The following is a 20,107-nucleotide window of genomic DNA, read 5'->3' as shown; positions in this document are numbered from 1 at the left end:
TTGAGAAATGAACTTACATCAAGTCTGCATATTGATCACTTTTTATTAAATACACTTTGTGAAATGTTCTGTATCACCGTTAGCTCATAGGTGAGTTACCCGAAGTTCAGCCTGCCAGGGAAGTAAGGATGTTCTTGGATTCTCCATCCCACCCTTGTGTATTTCATACTTTAAAATTATGCAATGTTTGTGTCTGTCTTTTTTTTTTTTCTTTCCCCACTTGAAATGGAAGACCACAATCTCCTGTATCAAGGATTTGGTCACACAATTTCCATTTCAGCAGAAGGAATGTTGGTGATGCCCAGCAGGGCCCGGAGCCACTGGCTGTGACCGGACTCGGCGCTGGAAGAGGTGAGCCACCTCTGCTGCTCTTTGGCAGGGATCAGCTTTGCTAGCTGTGAGACCAAGATTTTTACAATATGTTCATAATTACATTTTTTTATATATATATTACTCTGATACATGGGAAAGACAACAATATTCCTCTAAAATGCACAGCAGAGCTGCTTTATAATCTAGCTTGGGGTTTTTTTGTGTCCCTGAAGCAATATGTCAGCAAATACGTAGATTATAAACAAGACAAAACAAAGAATTTGCCTTCCTCTGCTATTTTGGAAAAATCAGATAAAGCAAAGCAAAAGTAGGTTACTCTTCCCTTTGTTTGCCTTGTCTCAAAGTAGGGACTCTTTCCAAAGGGTATTAAAGCTCATAAAGTGTGCCACTGTTCATCTGATAGATGGCTTTAATGCTGAAAAACATCAGGTATGTAAAGTTACCCCAGCACAGCTGCGAGGTTTCAAAACTCCCAGGTTTCTAAAACTAATACCATTGGTGGCAAAATAAAAAGTAATCTGACACATGAACCTGTTTCTGTTTAAAATTCAGACATCAATGAAGAGATCTCTCTTCGGGAGTGGAAGAAGCATTGCTCAAGCTACAGCAGTGACAGGGCATTAGGCTGTGGTCTGGAAAGATGCATGGAGCTGCACTGGGGTCAGTCCCGTGGAGTTTCCCAGTGCAGTTAAAATGCAGCCTGGTTTCAAATGCAGTTTCACAGGGTTCTTGTGCGTTTCCAGCGGTCATTTTCATGCATGTATAAAAAGTCAAGTATCACAGAGGACTTTTTTTACTGTTAACTTGTTCTGTCTTCAGAACAGCAGCATGCACAAAGCTGTAAGTTGTGCATCCATCCTCCCTGTCAGCCTCCAGTTCTGCCCTCTCGGCCAGTACCAGGTAATGTCTATGACTTGCTGAGAAATGTTGACAGCTAACCTCAATGTATTTGGTTATTCTGTATTTCAGCAGAACACAAAGTTTAATGAAGCCAGACTACTGCTGAGGATTCCTAGTGTCCTGAATTTGAAAGAAACAACACCCCCACCCCTGCAAACCTCCTTTCTCCTCCCCACCCTTTAAACTGTTCTATTTATAGATCTGGACATTCACGTGTGTCTGTGCTCAGGAACAATGCCTGTTCTTCCAAAGAGCCTTACACTGGGAAACAAAATCAAGGAAGGACTAAATGTCACAAAAATACAAAATGTTGCTTGTGTTTGAGGGGAAATAGGGAAACCCACCATTTGCCCCCGTGATTGTATCTTACTGCTATTGGACTCTTTTCTTCTGTTTGGATGAGTTCTTCTGCATCATGTTCCCTAAGACCAGTAGGCAAAAATCACAGAATCCTAAGTGTTGGGGTTCACATGAGCTAGATGGAGCTCATGGAATTGAGAAAGGGAACTGTTTTCAATCAGCAAGAAAGTAACTCTAGGGAAATGCCCAGTTACTAATTCAAATGCTGTTACATGTTAACATTCATTTCCTGTTCCTTGGGTATAAGGTTGAGATTAAAGGCAGATACTGAAATACATTCGTTGCTGTCTTTACAGCAAACGTTGTCACACAACCTCTTTTTCTGTTTTTATTTGCTGGGGAGTGGACACAAGTCCTGAGAAGATGAGAATGCAACCAGGTGGAGGAGAGGGGGCTCTCTACATGTGCTCTGGGTGGTTCCGCAGGCACGCGATGAAATCCTGGACCGATAGACCCTCATAGCAGATCCTGTAGATGGTTGTAAATAATGGAAACCTAAAAGAAGCATATAGCAGTTAAATACTTTTTACAGCTTATAGAAACATTTCCATCCCATTTATAATGGAGATTTTTTGGTTTTTTTTACATTAAAAGGAAAATGGAAAATTTTTCTATCTTTAACATTTTAACACAGAGATGCCTTTACTAGACTAGTGAGTAGTCAGGCACTCATGGTGTCCCCCAGGGATCAGTGCTGGGCCCCATCCTGTTCAATATCTTTATTGATGAGCTGGATGAGGGGATTGAGTCCATCATCAGTAAGTTTGCAGATGTCACCAAGCTGAGGACAGGTGTTGATCTGAAGGGCTCTGCAGAGGGACCTTGACAAGCTGGACAGATGGGCAGAGTCCAAGGCCATGAGATTTAACACATCTAAGTGCTGGATTCTACACATTGGCCACAGCAACCCCATGCAGTGCTACAGGCTGGGGTCAGAGTGGCTGGAGAGTGGCCAGGCAGAAAGGGACCTGGGGGTACTGGTCAATGGAAGTCTGAACATGAGCCTGCGGTGTGCCCAGGTGACCAAGAAGGCCAATGGCATCCTGGCCTGCATCAGGAACAGTGTGGCCAGCTGGAGCAGGGAGGTCATTCTGCCCATGTACTCAGCACTGCTTAGGCCACACCTTGAATACTGTGTCCAGTTCTGGGCCCCTCAGGTTAGGAAAGATGTTGAATTGCTGGAACATGTCCAGAGAAGGGCAACAAAACTGGGGAGGGATTTGGAGCACAAGCCCTATGAGGAGAGGCTGAAGGAGCTGGGGTTGCTTAGCCTGGAGAAGAGGAGGCTCAGAGAAGACCTTGTTGCTGTCCACAACTACCTGATGGGAGGTTGTAGCCAGGTGAGGGATGGTCTCTTCTCCCAGGCAACCAGCACCAGAACAAGAGGACACAGTCTCAAGCTGCACCAGGGGAGGTTTAGGCTGATGTTAGGAAGAAGTTCTTCCCAGAAAGAGTGATTTGCCATTGGAATGGGCTGCCTAAGGAGGTGGTGGAGTTGCCATCACTCGAGGTGTTTAGGGAGAGACTGGATGGGGTGCTTGTTGCCATGGTTTAGTTGATTAGATGGTGTTGGGTGATGGGTTGGACTCAATGGTCCAGCATGGTTTATTCTATTCTATTGTACAGGGCAATGCAGAGGAACTTGGGGTAGTTCTTGGGGTGACAGCAGAGAAAAGCTGTTTTGGAGGCAAAGCTCCTATCCAGTATTTTTTTCAATTAAAAAAAAAATCATACATTTCTTACCCTCTTTTTCCTTCCTGTATGCAAAAATGCATATATTATTTACATTCATTACTGACATCTGAAAGACTAAAAAGCATTAAAATGTCTAATGATTTTCTTTTCCTGGCTTAAAAGGTTTGTTCCTTTTTGCAAACTCTCTTAGTCATCCTGGTAAAAAACGAGCCCACTGAATGACTTGGAGCTGTGTGTGTTAACTAAGGGCAATTATAGGATACTTATTAGATCAGGGTTTGGTTTAAAGTTCACATCCTGTCAAAATGAGCTTTTCTCTTCTTGCTCTCTTTTGAAAGACAATGCCACTCCAATCTTCTGTACCAGTCATGATTCTAATGGGGTTTTAACTATTCATTTAATGGTGTTTGACCTCTCAGTACCACTGCAGTACAAGAGGTAATGGGATGGAGGGAAGTTCAGTTTTTCTGTTGTGTAAGCTGAGACAAAGGTTTTGAATTTAAATGATCTTATGTCACCTGAAACAATAAGAAATACTTTTTATCCTAGCATCAAAGCATTGATATTAGCACATATTACCTAGCCCTTGCATCTGAAGTGTTTTAGTTAAGAGTATGCTCCTGAATTATATACTAAGATAGCATTTGCACTGAAAGCAGTACTGCTACAAACTAACAGTGATACACTGAGAAGAAGAAACCCTTTGACCCATTGTCCTGGTGTCACTGGGACAGAATCATAGTCAGGCCATGGGCTGCTGGCCATTAGCAGCTCTGAGTCAGCCAGGGCAGTGACTGGAGCTGGCTCACAGGTCTATCCCACACCATAAACATCACACTCAGTATAAAGAGAGAAGTTTGCAGAATGCCTCCTGCTTGGGCTCCTGTTCTTGCTGACCTTGTTCCTCTTTCTTCTCCTAAGGACTGCCTTCCCATTTATTGTGACCATTGTCCACTTGCTGGGCTGAGTATAACTTCATATAATTTACACTGGCATTGGTATTAAATCCATTTTCATTTCAACCTATGGGTCTTCTTTTCCCGATTCCCTTTCTCTGCTGGGGAGGGGTCATAAGGTGATAGAGCAACTGCTGTAGCTTGGTCCCTGATATAGGCTAAACATAGACACCCACAGATGATGTTTGCAAGCCTTTAGTCTGGTTTAGGGGGATGGAGATACCTGGGTAGCTCCCTTGGAATTTTTATGTAAATTTTGTTTCCTCTATCTCTGTAGCTTGGTTTTTCTAACACTGTTCAGCCCTCATCCCTTTTTACTGTCCGTGGTAATAACAGATCAGGCTAAGCTGAGCTGTAATGGCGGCCCAAGATGTAGAAAGCAGTTGTCATGGAAACAAACAAGATAATTAAACACTGTTAAGGAAGTTATGCATGGTTCATTAAGGGTTGTTGATTCCACTTTTGAAAATAAAAGCACTTACTTATTGAGCATATTTTTCTGTTTCAGAATCTTGTAGACTTCGGCCGAGGTCAGAGGGCCTTGCAGTTTTTGTCCATTCAGCATCTCGTTTTCCAGTTCCTCAATGGACTAGAAGAGAGGAGACTGATTACTTAGGTCAAATTCCAGAGGGGACACTGCTGCAATAGCAGCAGTTATCAAGAAGGTAAACAGATAACAATGCCTTTGTAAGACACAGATGTGTTTCTTCATAAAACAGTTCAAATTCCTCCTTACTTTTCCCGTGCGAACAAAGGCTTCCGCTACTTTTCTGTTGCGTCCCCCGTAGCAGGTAGTGATTAGGTCAGCGACACCACAGCTCTCCAGAAAAGTGGCTGTTGATACCTGTCCCCTGCAGAACATCTTGGCAAAGGCCACCATTTCCATGAGGCCCAAGCGAATCACTGCTGCCTTTGTGTTATCACCGAAATCCAGCCCGTCGCAGAACCCGGCTCCCACCGCCACGATGTTCTAAAAACAGTTCAGAACAAAATACAGAGGAGGAAAGGAAACCATCAGGCAAGGTTTGTGGTTCATCACTGTGCACTGAGCTTTACACCCACACATCTGTCTTCACCAGGACAAGGTAGAATTTCCAAAGGCCATGAATTTACCTTGTGAATCACAGAATGCCAGGTTGGAAGTGACCCCAAGGATCATAGTTTCATAGTTTCATTCAGGATTGGAAGGGACCACAAGGATCATCTAGTTCCAACGCCCCTGCCATGGGCAGGGACACCCCACATTAGATCAGGCTGGACAGAGCCTCATCCAGCCTGCTCTTAAACACCCCCAGGGACAGGGCCTCGACCACCTCCCTGAACAACCCATTCCAGGGTCTCACCACTCTCATGGTGAAGAACCTCCTCCTCACATCCAGCCTGAATCTCCCCACCTCCAGCTTCATTCCATTCCCCCTAGTCCTATCACTACCTGATATCCTGAGAAGTCCTTCCCCAGCCTTCCTGTAGGCCCCCTTCAGATACTGGAAGGCCACAATTAGGTCACCTGGGAGCCTTCTCTTCTGCAGACTGAACAGCCCCAACTCCTTCAGTCTGTCCTCACAGGAGAGGTGCTCCAGCCCTCTGATCATCCTCGTGGTCCTTCTCTGGACACGTTCCAGCACCTCCACATCCCTCTTGTAATAGGGGCTCCAGAACTGGACACAGTACTCCAGGTGGGGTCTCCCCAGGGCTGAGTAGAGGGGGAGGATCACCTCCCTCGACCTGCTGGCCACACTTCTCCTTATGCAGCCCAGGATCTGATTGGCTTTGCGGGCTGCAAGTGCACATTGAGAGCTCATGTTGAGCTTTTTGTCCACCAGCACCCCCAAGTCTCTCTCCTCAGGGCTACTTTTCTAGGTTATAGTGTAGTTTAAATGAGATGGCCCAGCACTGTCAAGCTGAGTCTTAAAACTGACTTCTTAGGAAAAAGGTGGGTAGCTAGTTATTATTGGACAAAAGTAAGTGGACTCCTAGATGATTGTTCTAAAGTCCCCACTGATATTCCCATAAGCAAAAAGCAGCTTGTTTAATACAGTCCTATTACAGTCACATGGCATGTATGTAATTAATGTTCTGTTTTCCTGCTAGTTCCAGGTTGGGAATCACTGGCCTTGCTGTTCTAACTATTTAAAATATGTCACACTGAGTCCTGCCTTTCCAAGTTCTCTCTGTGGGTCTCCAAACAGACATGAATTCTGCATACAGAGGCTGCAGCAGATCAGATTTGGGGTTTGTCTGCAAAAATGGGCAGCAGAATTGCCCTTTTCTACTGCTCTGGACAAATGTCTTGGGATTCTGAACATCTTCATAACTCCTCACTATTGTCCTGCACACCTGCCTTCCCACCTCCCAGTTTCCAGCCCATGAGTAAGTCATAGAATCACAGAATTGTTAGGGTTGGAAGGGACCTCAAGGATCATCTAGTTCCAACTCCCCTGTCATGGGCAGGGACACCTCACACTAAATCAGGTTGCTCAGAGGCACAGCCAGCCTGGCCTTAAAAACCTCCAGGCATGAGGCTTCTACCACCTCCCCGGGCAACCTGTCCCAGTGTCTCACCACCCTCATGGTGAACAACTACCTCAGAGTAGTTTGCTGTGTATGACTAGTATGTCAGGACTCCTATTAGACTCAGCTTACAGAAGTGTCAGGTGAGACTACGCTTTGGCCCTAATACAAAGCTTTTGGTTTGAAATCACTCACTTTTAAGGCTCCGCAAAGCTCCACCGTATCAGAGTCAAGCACCACAGTAATCCTGAAATTGGGGGTCTGCAGTAATTCTTTAAAGATTTCCCCTTGCTTTTCATTTTTGCAGCCTGTGGGAAGGAAGGACAGAAGTTAGAGCTTTTTTGGCAGTGTTTGAGACAACTCACAATTAACCATGGGAATAAGGTCCCATGGACCACTTCAGGCTTTGCGGTCCCAGTAACCGGGTGTTGCTAAACAAGAGAGCTGTGTGACAGCAGTTTCTGCTGCTGGACGATGTTGTTAAAGGGTAAGTCTTGCCCTGCAAGTCTCAGGGCATTGACCAGGCATCACTTAATAACACTTTAAAGGATTAAAGTAGGTAGTCCCTAACAGAGCTGCCGGCCTGAGCAAACTTAACCAAAAACCTTGCAAAAAAATAATACTTGTAAGTTGCTTTGTACAGCACAGCAGTATAGTTTCTGCTTCGAAAATGGAAGCCAGTGTAATTGCTAAACGTTGCTGTGGAACACAAATGATTAATGCCCAATTATTTCCCAGTTACAGGGAGATCCACAGATGATGAATGTCAGCACTGCTGGAGTATTTTTGTTGCCAGTTCCACAGAGGTCATAGAATCATACAATCACAGAATTGTTAAGGTGGGAATGGACCTCAAGGATCATCTAATTCCAACCCCCCTGCCATGGGCAGGGACAGCTCCCACTAGATCAAGTTGCTCAGAGCCACAGCCAGCCTGGCCTTGAAAACCTCCAGGGATGGAGCTTTCACCACCTCCCTGGGTAACTTGTTCCAGTGTCTCACCACCCCCATGGTGAAGAACTGCTTCCTAACATCCAATCTGAATCTACCCATTTCTAGTTTTGTTCCATTCCCCCTAGTCCTCTCACTCCCTCACAGTCTAAAAAGTCCCTCCCCAGCTTTCTTGTAGGCCCCCTTTAAGATACTGGAAGGCCACAATTAGGTGTCCTTGGAGCCTTCTCTTCTCTAGACTGAATAGCCCCAATTCCCTCAGTCTGTCCTCATAGGAGAGGAGCTCTAGTCCTCTAACCATCCCTGTGCCCCTTCTCTGGACACGCTCCAGCAAGTCATTATGGTGCTTGCCCTAGGTATTGAGAGGAAGGGTATACTGTCTTCTGCAGTAAAAGGACTGAGGTTTGCCTTTATCTAGGGAGCCCCTGGACAGCTGGGCAGAGACTCCTGAATGGAGCTTCACTTAATTTTTACACAAGGAAGCTTGGTCTCCTTCAGGGAGAACTCAGCAGTGAGTTTTACTAGCCTGAGGCACCACAGGGTTTCTGCTCCATCTCTTGAGACAAAAGTTTTTGGCTTCTTAACAGTTGAGGTTGGGGGATACCCTTCCTCTTTGAGGTGTGTTTTTCTGCACTACGTGGCTTTCCGTGAGGACAAAAGGAAGGAGCAAAGCTCCTTTGCAGAGTCATCATCACACATGGCTTCAAACTGGGCCAGCAGAAGTTAAATTCTCCCAAGAAAATGGAAAATTATCTAGTCCTAGTGCTCAGTCAGCCACAAATGCCCTGCTGGTAGGGTTTTCACCATTACTGTAACATTTGCAAGGCAAAGGAGCAGTATTGCAACAACAATTTGGGAGTTTTTGTCTTCCCCAGCTCTGGAAGGATGCAGCTTTAATTTTTGACTGGCTTTAAAAATCAGTGGGGTTTAAGAACTGCTGGATGAACCTTTTAAAGCAGGTCAGACCCAGTCTGGGAGTATCTGAGGCTATGTCTTGGCAAGCAGTCTGAATGGGAAGAACAGAATGTTTTGGGTTTTTTTTTGTATTTTGGCTTTCTTTTCAAACAAAGATGGAGAAATATGCCTTGGGGATCTTGAGCACATATGAGCTTTTGATTTCATATCTCTATCTAGACCATATAGTGTATCAACTATGTACTCAGTGATGAGCTATAAAGCCACAAAAGGTGGCTCTTGCCAGCTCTTAAAGAAACAGGATTAAGCTGTAATAGTTTAAATTCGTTCTCAGCACTGAAACTCACTGTGAGTTTGGATCTGATCCTGCCAGCACCAATCACCCTGCTAATTGTGCTGCCTCCCTGAAGGAGCTCAGCAGGCACTGCACCTACTACACAAGTCAGGAACCACTTGGGACCCATCCCAGCCTCTTGCTAGATCCAGAAGCTATCCTGCTGCCCAGGTGACATCAAACCACAGGTAGCAGCTCTGATTTTCTGTTTATTGCAATAGTTACCAATGGTGGTTTCACAAAACTGCTCATCAGCCACTTCTTTGGCTATGTTGGCTCCCATCAGCACGCTGATGTCTATTTTCAGTTTCTCTCGAATGAGGTCAGATATGAGCTTCAGGCCATCAGGACCCTCATCGATGCCCTGAATCAAAGATGACAGTTAAAGCCAAGTTATTAGAATAGGAAAATGACAGCAGTAAGGCACTGGTAGAGCTGAAGGTGTCCTATTGCCTGCAGCTCTCTGGTTTTAATGGGAAGGATCTGGGTCTCATATTCACTAGCATTAGCCATTAAATACAAACGCTCTGGCTTTGCACTTTGATAACTGCAAGCTCAGGGAAAAGGTAGCAAGAGTCGAGGTAACCCTACAAGAAGCCTAATATTTAGTGCTGCTGTCCTGAGGCTTTCTTTGGTGCTATATTTTAACTTTGTGCTAAATTCCTGTGCTACAAAACCAGACTTTTAAATTAAGCCTACAAGCTGTGGCTTTCTTGCAAGATCTAAGTATTAATCTGAGTGTTTCATTGGTATTAAGGAGTCTACTGAGCAGTCTTTCTTTTTTTTTTGTAAGCTAAAGATAAAAATAATTTTGCAGGAATTTCCTTCTTCTCTCATCTTCCTCTCCTCTATGTACTGCTACTTGTGAGATAATTGCTATGGAGAGTAGGGAAAGGGGGGGGGGGTAAGAAGAGCTGGTATTGCGGTCTGAAAACTTGAATTAAAGTTCTTTCATGGCAATTTAAAATTGGATATTTCCTGTTATGCAATATAAGTGTTAGACTGTGTTCCTATGCCTTGCCTGTGGCTTTTAGTATGAGGTTCTCTTAAAATATTAGTTCTTGTTAAGGATTCCTCAGTCTGTGTCAGATTGAAATGGCTTCAGCTCTGCAAATTCCTTAGCCTTACTGTGCAGTTTTAATGCTGCTAAGAACACCTTTAGCATGTACTTTGAAGAGGCACTTCAGTCCAGCACTTTTTCCAGCTAAGAGTTAATTGAGGCTGTAGTCTGAACACTTTTTCTGGCAGCAGCACCAGCTTATATTAGCCCTTTCTCTGCCCATTTTCACCTTTGTCCCAGACTAAGTGGGAAGCAATCCAGGCTAAAGGTGGTTGGCAAAGACGACCGTCTTAGCCAGCCTGGGTTGCTCCATCCTTCTCTCTCCACAGCCATGTGAGTAGCAGAAGAGCTGGCAGAGGCTGGGTAAATTTTAAGTCTTGCACAAAGAAATGCCTGCATTTGTGCAGCTCATGCAGCTGAGGCCTGGAGCTCCTGCCCTGAAATTGAAGCTATTTATTTACTCCACACAGACTGAGTCTTGTGGAGGCGACAGCCTACCTTGATCAGTGAAATCCCAAACGTCCCGGGTTTCATCTGGCTGGCAATCTGCTCACAAATCCGTCCAATGAATTGATGTGGCAGAACAAACACTAAAATGTCTGCCCCGTTCGTTGCTTCCACTATGTCTGGGACAGCCACCTGGGACAAGAACGACAACCAAAATGAGCTCCAAGTAGGAATCCTCACACCTAGCGAGACACCCATACACCAAAGACATTGAAGACACTTTGCAAATGTCCTTAATTATTAACAGTGTGGCATAGCTGCTAGCTCTTCATGCGAGCAGCTGCAGCTCTCTTCTGATATCACAGAATCACAGAATGATAGGGGTTGGAAGGGACCTCCAGAGATCATCAAGTCCAACCTCCCTGCCAAAGCAGGACCACCTAGGGCAGGCCATGCAGGAACTCTTCAGAGAAGGAGACTCCACAGCATCTCTGGGCAGGCTGTTCCAATGTTCTCTTACCCTCACCATAAAGAAGTGTCTCCTCCTGTTGAGGCGGAACCTCTTGTGTTCTAGCTTGTACCCATTGTTCCTTGTCTTGTCACTGGACACCACTGAAGAGACTGGCACCTTCATCTTAACACCCACCCCTCAGATATTTATAGATGTTTATAAGATCCCCTCTCAGCCTTCTCAAGACTAAACAGCCCTAGTTCTTTCAGGCTTTCTTCATAGGAGAGATGTTCCAGTCCTGCAATCATCCTCACAGCTCTCTGTTGGACCCTCTCCAGCAGATCCCTGTCTCTCGAACTGGGGAGCCAAAACTGGACACAGTAAAGCAGCCTAACTATCACAGGTTTGGATTTTTTTTATCATTTTGTTTTTAACTTGCCTCTCAGCCCTGTGTGGATAAGCTGGGGGAGAGGATATACTCCTAAACTTGCACTGTTCAGGGAAGCCCTTTTGCTGATTCAGCTTCTTCAGATTCCTGTAGATAACTGAGCGAGGAGCACAGGAACAAAGCAGAGTGGTGAGACAGAGCCTCTTCTGGTAGTTTTTAGATTCCACAGGCCACTAGCTGAGAGCTACTCCGAGATAAACTATCACAAAGCAGAGACTATGATTCTATTTGAGCTGGGATGGGTTGCTTGTTTTAAATATATAGTAACTTGACCAATACTTAAAAAAAACAACCCCAACATTCTTATTAACTAGCAAGCTGTATCTTCCTCCAAATGCTACCATTACTCAGAACAGGTCACTTTGAGCCTGCCAGTACAAAGAGTTTACAATCAGAGCAAACACTGCCCTTGGACACAGTCTTGGAGCACAGCACCCCAGAGAAAGCAGGATTAGAATAAACCTTTATTAGAATAAAGCAAACCAGGTTGGAAGAGACCTTCAAGATCATCGTGTCCAACCCATCAACCAATCCAACCCACCCAAACAGCTAACCCATGGCACCAAGCACCCCATCAAGTCTCCTTCTGAACACCTTCAATGACGGCGACTCCACCACTTCCCCAGGCAACCCATTCCATAGTGCAATCACTCTTTCTGCATAGAACTTCTTCCTAAGTGGAAGAGCCAGAGCTGCTGCTAGTAAGGCTGCTTCTCTGGAGCAGAGGCAGGCAGTGCTCCTCTCTATGCAAAATATTGCAGGGCAATGGAAGGAGAAAATGAGGGTGGGTTTGTTTTTTGTCAGTCAGAGATGAAGGTGTGAAGGTCCCTTCAAACTTTACTACAGCTAGCTGATTTCTGCTGGTAAGGCTTGGACTTTGCTACTGACAGGACATGGCTGTTCTCAAGTGATGATGACATGCCTGTTGATCTACTAGAGGGTTGTAAAAGTAACAGTGACAAGTCTGTTGTAACCCAGGAGAACTCTGTGCCAAGGTCAAAGCACCCAGGCGCAAATATGCAATTGGGTCACTAATTGGAAGACTAAATATAACCAATCCTTAAGCAAGGAGAGACCCACCACGTGCCATCTCAACTTCCTTTTATGACTGCAACTGTTCAAGAAACGTGGTGCTGCTTTACTTTTACCATGCATAATAGCAGCACTTGGCAAAATCTTAACAGTCAAAGCCCCTACCTTGCCTGCTTCAGCAGCAGTAAATGAACTAAGCTGATTTAAGCAGAGATGCACAACTTGGTGTTTTCAGTGTTCATGACATTTCAATACCTTATAATTTTGGTGGAATTGGAAAGTATTATTAATTACAGCAGTGTGTTGCGATCCTGAAATCACCCAAAGCTCATTATTCATTTCCTTGTAAGCCACAGCTGTTAGCTGTGCATTTGATGTTGTTTTTGAGAAGGGAGAGCAATAGCTTTTCTGGGTTTTGGGGTCTTTTTACCCCCAGAAGATGCTGTGGATTTGAAATATCTCAGCTCTGTGTAGACAGATCTCTGCCTACTGTTTCTAGAATGATTTCTGCCAGGGAGGAGGATGGTGCATTACCAGCACCTGACAGCTGGATGTTTGAAGTGGAATGTGCCATGAGACAAGCAGAAGTCACACAAGTGAGTTGTATGTCAACAGTGGAGTGAGTGAGGTGGCAAATCAGAATGAAGCAGTGAATTACTTCCTACTTCAAGGCTTGTGGATTTTCCAACTTACCACATTTTTGGGTAGCTTGTATCCAGGCAGATATTTAACATTTTCATGTTCTTGGTTGATTATCTCTGAGAGTTTTCTTCCATTGATGGTCTCTTCAAATACCCACATCCTGACAGTAGGATCAAATCTGTTGGACTTCTGAACATTTTGGCCAATGATTCTTGCTATGGCCGATCCCCTTTAAAGAGAAAAGAGCTGTAATAACTAATGGGAAACAAACAGCTTTATTGTGACTTGGAAACACAAATTACTTTAACTGTAATAACTCATAAAAGGCCTGTGCTATGAAGTTGTGCACTTATGAGAAAGCTTTATTCACTAATTGCCATCAAAACCCTCTCAGTTTACAAACACAGAAAGCAGAACCAGGGAAGAAAACTGTGATAAGGAATCTGAAGTCACACCAAAGACTATAAACTGGGAGTGTGGATTTCTCTCCAGTTCTGGGCCCCTCAATTTAAGGACAGTGAGACTCTTGAATGTGTCCAGAGGAGGGCAACGAGGCTGGGGAAAGGCCTTGAGCACAAGCCCTATAAGGAGAGGCTGAGGGAGCTGGGATTGTTTAGCCTGGAGAAGAGGAGGCTCAGGGGAGACCTTATTGCTCTCTACAACTACCTGAAGGGTAGTTGTAGCCAGGAGGGGGTTGATCTCTTCTCCCAGGCAACCAGCACCAGAACAAGAGGACACAGTCTCAAGCTGTGCCAGGGGAAGTTTAGGCTCGAGGTGAGGAGAAACTTCTTCCCAGAGAGAGTTGTTAGCCATTGGAATGTGCTGCCCAGGGAGGTGGTGGAGTCACCATCCCTGGAGGTGTTCAAGAGGGGATTGGACGTGGCACTTGGTGCCATGGTTTAGTAGTTATGAGGTCTTGGGTTACAGGTTGGACTCGATGATCCTTGAGGTCCTTTCCAAGCTTATTGATTCTATGATCAGCAACACTAAAAATACAGCACCTGGAATTAAAATCTCTCTTGTTTCTTGGATATTATTTTTTTTCTGAAGACAAACAAATATAAAATCATCCAGGTGACAAAGCAGTGCTGATCAACTTTGTCAAGTCGTGAGCCAAAACTGTCAAGTCGTTGTTAACTTCATCTAAAATAAATGCATCCCACTTTCTCACCAATAACCAGAAAATTGCACTAAGGATTTAATATCAGCCCTAAATCCCCAGAAAGTGCTCTTTTCTCTAAACAAACAAACAAACTAACCTAAATCCTCAGAAATTGTTCTTTTAGAAGAGAAGAGAAGAGAAGAGAAGAGAAGAGAAGAGAAGAGAAGAGAAGAGAAGAGAAGAGAAGAGAAGAGAAGAGAAGAGAAGAGAAGAGAAGAGAAGAGAAGAGAAGAGAAGAGAAGAGAAGAGAAGAGAAGAGAAGAGAAGAGAAGAGAAGAGAAGAGAAGAGAAGAGAAGAGAAGAGAATAGACCAGGTTGGAAGAGACCTTCAAGATCATCGCGTCCAACCTATCATCCAACACCACCTAATCAACTAACCCATGCAACCAAGCATCCTGTCAAGTCTCCACCTGAACACCTCCAGTGACGGTGACTCCACCACCTCCCCAGGCAGCCCATTCCAATGGGCAATCACTCTCTCTGTGTAAAACTTCCTCCTGACCTCCAGCCTGAACTTCCCCTGGCGCAGCCTGAGACTGTGTCCTCTTGTTCTGGTGCTGGCTGCCTGGGAGAAGAGACCAACCTCTGCCTGTCTACAACCCCCCTTCAGGTAGTTGTAGAGAGCAAGAAGGTCACCCCTGAGTCTCCTCCTCTCCAGGCTAAGCAGCCCCAGCTCCCTCAGTCTTTCCTCATAGGGCTTGTGCTCCAAGCCCCTCACCAACTTCGTTGCCCTTCTCTGGACTCATTCCAGCAAGTCAACATCCTTCCTAAACTGAGGGGCCCAGAACTGGACACAATACTCGAGGTGTGGCCTAACCAGTGCAGTGTACAGGGACAGAATGACCTCCTGCTCCTGCTGGCCACAACCAAAACAAACCCGAAACAACCCAAACTTATTTAAATAATTTCAACCTGATGGCTTTTCTTTATTCATTGCTCTACTTATTACTGTAACCAGATCTGTAATAGTTGCAGCCTGAGGATATTTTAATCATCCACTCTACTCCTCTTCAGTCATGCTGATAATTTTTTTTAATCTCAGTTCAGACAATTTCATTTCCCCATCATCAGACAATTTCATTTCCCCATCACCACTGCAGCCTTGCAAACATTCACTTATTTTCTTGGCAAGGGAGAATTAACAATCCCACAGAACGTACTGGAAGCACTGCTTAATGCTCTTAAAATTATATGGAGAGGAGGGGGGGGAGTATTTTTTACTTCTCTAGTCACTCTTCCCATTTTAATGTTACTTTAGTCCTTTGAGTACTGACTGTTTTACTAACACAACTGAAAGAGGAGGTCCTGTTGCAATACACTTGTCCTCTGACCCACTTGTAACACACCCGCAGTAAGGGCCACGAACAGGGCTTAGCTGTGGTATGTTTTCTGGAACTGATAAAAGTCTTGAGTGCATCCAAGATGAAGTTCAGATAGGTCTGTGCTGTCAGCAGCTCAAAGGGAAGCCACGTTGTAACTGGCTCCCCTTGGCTCAACCTTATTTTTGACCTAACAGGTTTGCACAAAGCTGCATTGCCCAATCAGTCGTAAAAGAATGAGGGCTTCATCTTAATCTTTCATGATAAAGAAATCCTACTGAGATCAGGGTTCACATTGCTCAGTCTTCACTATATGCTCTATCCTGAGTTGCTGGCTGGGTGTTGCTTTAATTCTCCTTTGGGTTTTTTGTTGGTTGGTTGGGATGTTTTTGTTTCTTTTATTAAGGGATGGTAGGTTTGTGCTCTTTAAAATAGTTAGGGAAATGGTTTAGGGGTGAACCTTTAAGGTAAGAGTTCTGCTTTTTTGAAAGAAAGGCATGCAGTCCTATCCTACATTTATATTATTTATATAATTACTTATGTTCTGGTTCTCTTGCCCTGCTATCAACAGAGACCACAATCAAGGCTTGAGCTGAGGATGAATTGTGGCTTTGCATAAAAAAAAAAGTTGTCTTAATAAGAAAAGGTTTTTTAAAACAGGTAAACTTGAGAGCTAAATTAGTTGTCCAGATTGTGCTGGAGTCTTAGATGTTGCCACTCAGGTATTTTCCTATTGACAAGATACTGGTGAAAGGTATAGCAGACACAAAGGTAGCTCCATACATTGCAGCATTTCCTTTGGTTTCATTTCAGATGAGTAAGGATTTGAGGAAGGAAGGGTTTAATGTTTAAAAAGCATTGAGTAGTCATCAGGGAAAATACCTCACCACAAAATCATCACACAGTTTGAAACTTGATGCTCTGTTTACTTAGTCTATTTAAAATTCAGTCTCTGCTGATCAGCCTTGGGAAGAAGAATTGCTTTGTCTGGGAAGGTGGTGTTTGGTAGACTACACAGGCTTGGGCAAAGAGGGCTGCTTATGCAAGCACCACCAAGGATGCTCACAGATAAAGGCTTTGCCATGGTCTTATTTTCTCCAAAACTCAGTTCAGTGAAGACTCATAGAAGGCAGAGAATGCCACTTAGATGATTTTAAAATGTGTAAAACTGTCAATCAGGGTTTTTTTTCCCCCCATCCAATTATGTTAATCCACATTGGAAGTGATTTACATATTGCTAAGAAAAATAAAGCTTTTATCTGGAGATTTTCTATCAGTATAATGAGAAAGCTTTGATGTAGAATAACTCAAGTAAGAGCCACTATTTACATATCTCAATATGAAAGTGTTTGTGGCACACATCAGCTCTGGTGAGAAATAGAGCTTAATGGACCCCATAAAGCAGCTAGTCCCCTTCCTGACACAAAAGGCAGTCAAATATGCTTATGCTGTTCCTAAGAGTGTTTCTGAGGAGGTCTTAAAGACCTCAGTGGTTGCAGGTCTTATTCCTTCCCCAAAAAGCCCATCCCAGAACTTTGCTATTCTTAGCATTTGAATGATCATCCTGACATCTTACCTAAGTTTTTCTCACTGCAGTTTAGGCCCATTTCTATTCTAGAAGGGTGGAATATTGTTTTTCTCCTTTAGATGCTTGAAGATGATCATGTATTCCTCAGTCTCTTTCTCAGACAACCACCCCAATTTTTTTTACATTATAGTATTGCTCAGGTTGGAAGGGACTATGAGAGGTCTCCAAAGTGAGAACAACACTGAGTTCAGACAGGTTGCTCAAGGATTTGCTCAGTAAAGTCTTGAAAGCTCCTCTCTTGGCAGCCTATTGCAGTGCTTTTTTATTCTTATAGAGCTTTGGTTTTTCCCTCTCTATACAGTGAGTCAGAATCTCCTCTGGTTCAATTTATGACCAGTGGGTTTTGTTTTCCTTCCACATACTTCCATAAAAAGCCTGGCCATCTGTCCATGTTGAAGACAAGAACATAGTTAAAGCTCAGTCTTCACTGAGGACTCTGCAGTGCAAATGAATCTAGAAGGACTGGAAGACCTTTAGTATTCAGAAGGGCCAGGGAGTGAATTAAATATTCTACTTTTAAAACCAGGTAACTGAACCATGCATAACGTAAACACAAACCCTCCTGCATCTGGCTATGACCGCAAAATGCGGCGCAGCACTTACTCCACTTTAACCACACCACTCATGAGTCTTCTGGTAGTAAGCCCCTATGCAGAACTTCTACAGCTGACATGAGCTATTGCAACATGCTGCCTCACATGCCAGCCTTGCTTCTGGGCTGCAAGAAAGCCTGAAGTGCAGTGATCTGAACTGTCACCCAAATATCCAGGAGGAACTCAAGAAAAAAAATGTTTACCAAAGATAAACATTAGATTTCTGTGTTGTGCTAAGACAACCTGTTCTGCCACAGAGGCTATGAATAGATGTGATTTAAACATCAGAGCACAATGTTTATCTCCTCCCCAAAGATTTTACAGACTGTGTGTATGACAGGAAGCAAGAGATGGTCCCAGGCAGACAGGCAGTACGAGTAAGTAGATAGCATTGAATGAGCTGGGGTTTCTATATCTCTGTGGCATAACTCCTTCCAAGTTTGTAGGTACCTGTGGACAAAAAAGAGAACTTTCTCGAGTACAGATATGAAGGAAGACAACTAAGTGGCTTTGAAGAATGTCTTATGGCAAGAGGACAGCTTGGGAAAGGCAGGAGGTGCTTGCTTGAAGATACAGCAAGAGAACGATGAAGACTGTCACTGCGGGATGACCAAATGTAAAAGGTGATTCCCAGACATATAGCCATGGCTGTTGAGGGCTTGTAAGTGACAGCGAGCTGTCTGCACAGGCTTGGATGCCTGTGGCTAAGGTGAAGCAGACAAAGACAGCAGGGGTGGGATGCAAGTGCTGTAATGACATGGTGAAAGTGGCAGCTGGGGAAACACTGGTGCAGAAATGATAGGGCAGGACTCAGGGCCAGAGAAAGCTAGGAGCATGATCAGGAGTTCCTGGAGATGAGTTGGCTGTGCAGGTGCATGTGAAAGGCTGTATCTGAGAGATGTCATGCACAAAGAACCTGTGATCCGGAAAGGGCATGCACGTGGGGGCTCAGAAAGCAGCAGACTGGTTTTGCAAGGCAGGAAGGCACAGAGCCATGCTTTAACTGCTGTTTTCTCAGCAGCTCACAAGCAGCCACTCCCTCACCTATTGATTTTTTTGGCATTTGCTCCCACTTAACTGTCAAGATATTTTAAAAATCTTAAGGATCCCGCCCTTCTTGTACAAAAACAATCCACAGAACTATCTAAAGGGTAGGTTTGCTCATTCTAAATGCATGCACTTACATGTTGATCTGTTTGTGCTCAGGTTACATAAACTGCAAGAAAAGTAAGATGAAAGGTTCAGTGAAATAGACCCCACCGAACCCAGGAAATCCTATCAGACCCCAGGAGTGCTGGAGGTCCATAGTTTTGTCCAGGCTAGAAAGGACTGAGCAGGAGCAAACCTATTCTTATGAGTGGGGGACAGACTAAATGGAGACCTAAATACAATGCTTGTAATAGGGCTTTGTCTGCATCAAGGTGCTGTGGAGGATGGAAGTGAAAGGTGCCAATAGGTCATGGCTTTAAATGAAGCCTGTGTTTTGATTCCTTCAAAGGAATACAAAGGGCACCACCACTCTCCTCAATACTGAAGGCTCACAGGCCTTGCCCTGCCTCACAGGCACATACAAGAAGAAGGGCACAGCTTCTGGTCCTCTTTGGAATCTGACTGTCCTGTCACCAGACCTTAAGTGGCTCGTACACCTCAGTGATACAAGAGTCCAATGCCTTTCCACTTCTCACCGGTAGGTTCATCTCCCTGGGAATGCTGAAGGCCAGGTTGGCCAAGGCTCGGAGCAACCTGGTCCAGTGGAAGCTGTCCCTGCCCATGGCAGGAGGGTTGGACTAGCTGATCTTTAACGTCCCTTCCAACCCAAACCGTTCATCAATTCTACGACGATAGTCCCTGCCCAAGCAGTCCACCAAGCTGAGGCAGGACACGATCGGGACAGGGGCCGCGGTTTCAGGACCATGGAGACCCTCCTGCTGCCCCGGCTTCCGTCCCGCACCTGTTGCGAAGCCCCCAGCAGGGGCTGGGGGGCACTGGCCCGGGGCCCGGCCGGGCCCGGCGGTCCCGCTGCGCTGCTCCGCCGCTCCGCTGCGGGGACGGAGGGGGGAAAACAACGGGGAACGAAAAAAGGAAAGAAACGGGGGAGGAAAGGGAGGAAGGCAGGTGAGCGGGGAGACGGAGGGTGCCCCCCCGCGCTGCGGCACTCACCAGTTCCCAGAGCCGACGATGGAGACGCGGAGCGGCGACATGCTGCGGGCTGCGCCGCCTTCCCGCCCGGAGCTCTGCCGGCTCGGCTGAGCTCGGCCCGGCCCGCTTCCCAGCACCGCCCCTCCGGCCCGGCCCCCGCCGCCTGCGGGTGGGACCGGCGCTCGCGGGTGGCGGCCCCCTCCGGCTCCGCCTGCGCCCCGGAGGCTTTTCTGGGTGCCTCGGCCTTTGCCCTGAAGAGTCGTCCTGAGAG

At 45.3% G+C, this 20,107-nt stretch overlaps 1 protein-coding gene across 2 annotated transcripts; it reads right to left on the bottom strand.

The window, feature by feature from the left end:
* Nucleotides 1-23: 23 nt before the first annotated feature.
* Nucleotides 24-19,966, bottom strand: LOC137441475 (glycerol-3-phosphate dehydrogenase 1-like protein). 2 transcript variants are annotated; one of them, XM_068139048.1, is made up of 8 exons: nucleotides 19,858-19,966; nucleotides 13,087-13,264; nucleotides 10,514-10,654; nucleotides 9,181-9,319; nucleotides 6,951-7,063; nucleotides 4,981-5,214; nucleotides 4,727-4,833; nucleotides 24-2,088 (listed from the first exon to the last, which is right to left on the bottom strand). In XM_068139048.1, the coding sequence occupies exons 1-8, from the start codon at nucleotides 19,896-19,898 to the stop codon at nucleotides 1,992-1,994; spliced, it is 1,050 nt and encodes a 349-aa protein (XP_067995149.1). In that variant the 5' UTR covers nucleotides 19,899-19,966; the 3' UTR covers nucleotides 24-1,991. The 2 variants fall into 2 exon arrangements, with proteins under 2 accessions (XP_067995149.1, XP_067995151.1); XM_068139050.1 differs by lacking the exon at nucleotides 19,858-19,966 and adding an exon at nucleotides 17,093-17,275.
* Between the last annotated feature and the right edge of the window lie 141 nt (nucleotides 19,967-20,107).

This window comes from Melanerpes formicivorus, unplaced genomic scaffold (genome assembly GCF_026170545.1).
Source record: "Melanerpes formicivorus ecotype bairdi unplaced genomic scaffold, bMelFor1.0.p_v2 SCAF_5, whole genome shotgun sequence".
Classification (NCBI taxonomy): domain Eukaryota; kingdom Metazoa; phylum Chordata; class Aves; order Piciformes; family Picidae; genus Melanerpes; species Melanerpes formicivorus.
The sequence above is the reverse complement of the archived record's forward strand: the minus strand, read 5'-3'. Positions and strand labels throughout refer to the sequence as shown.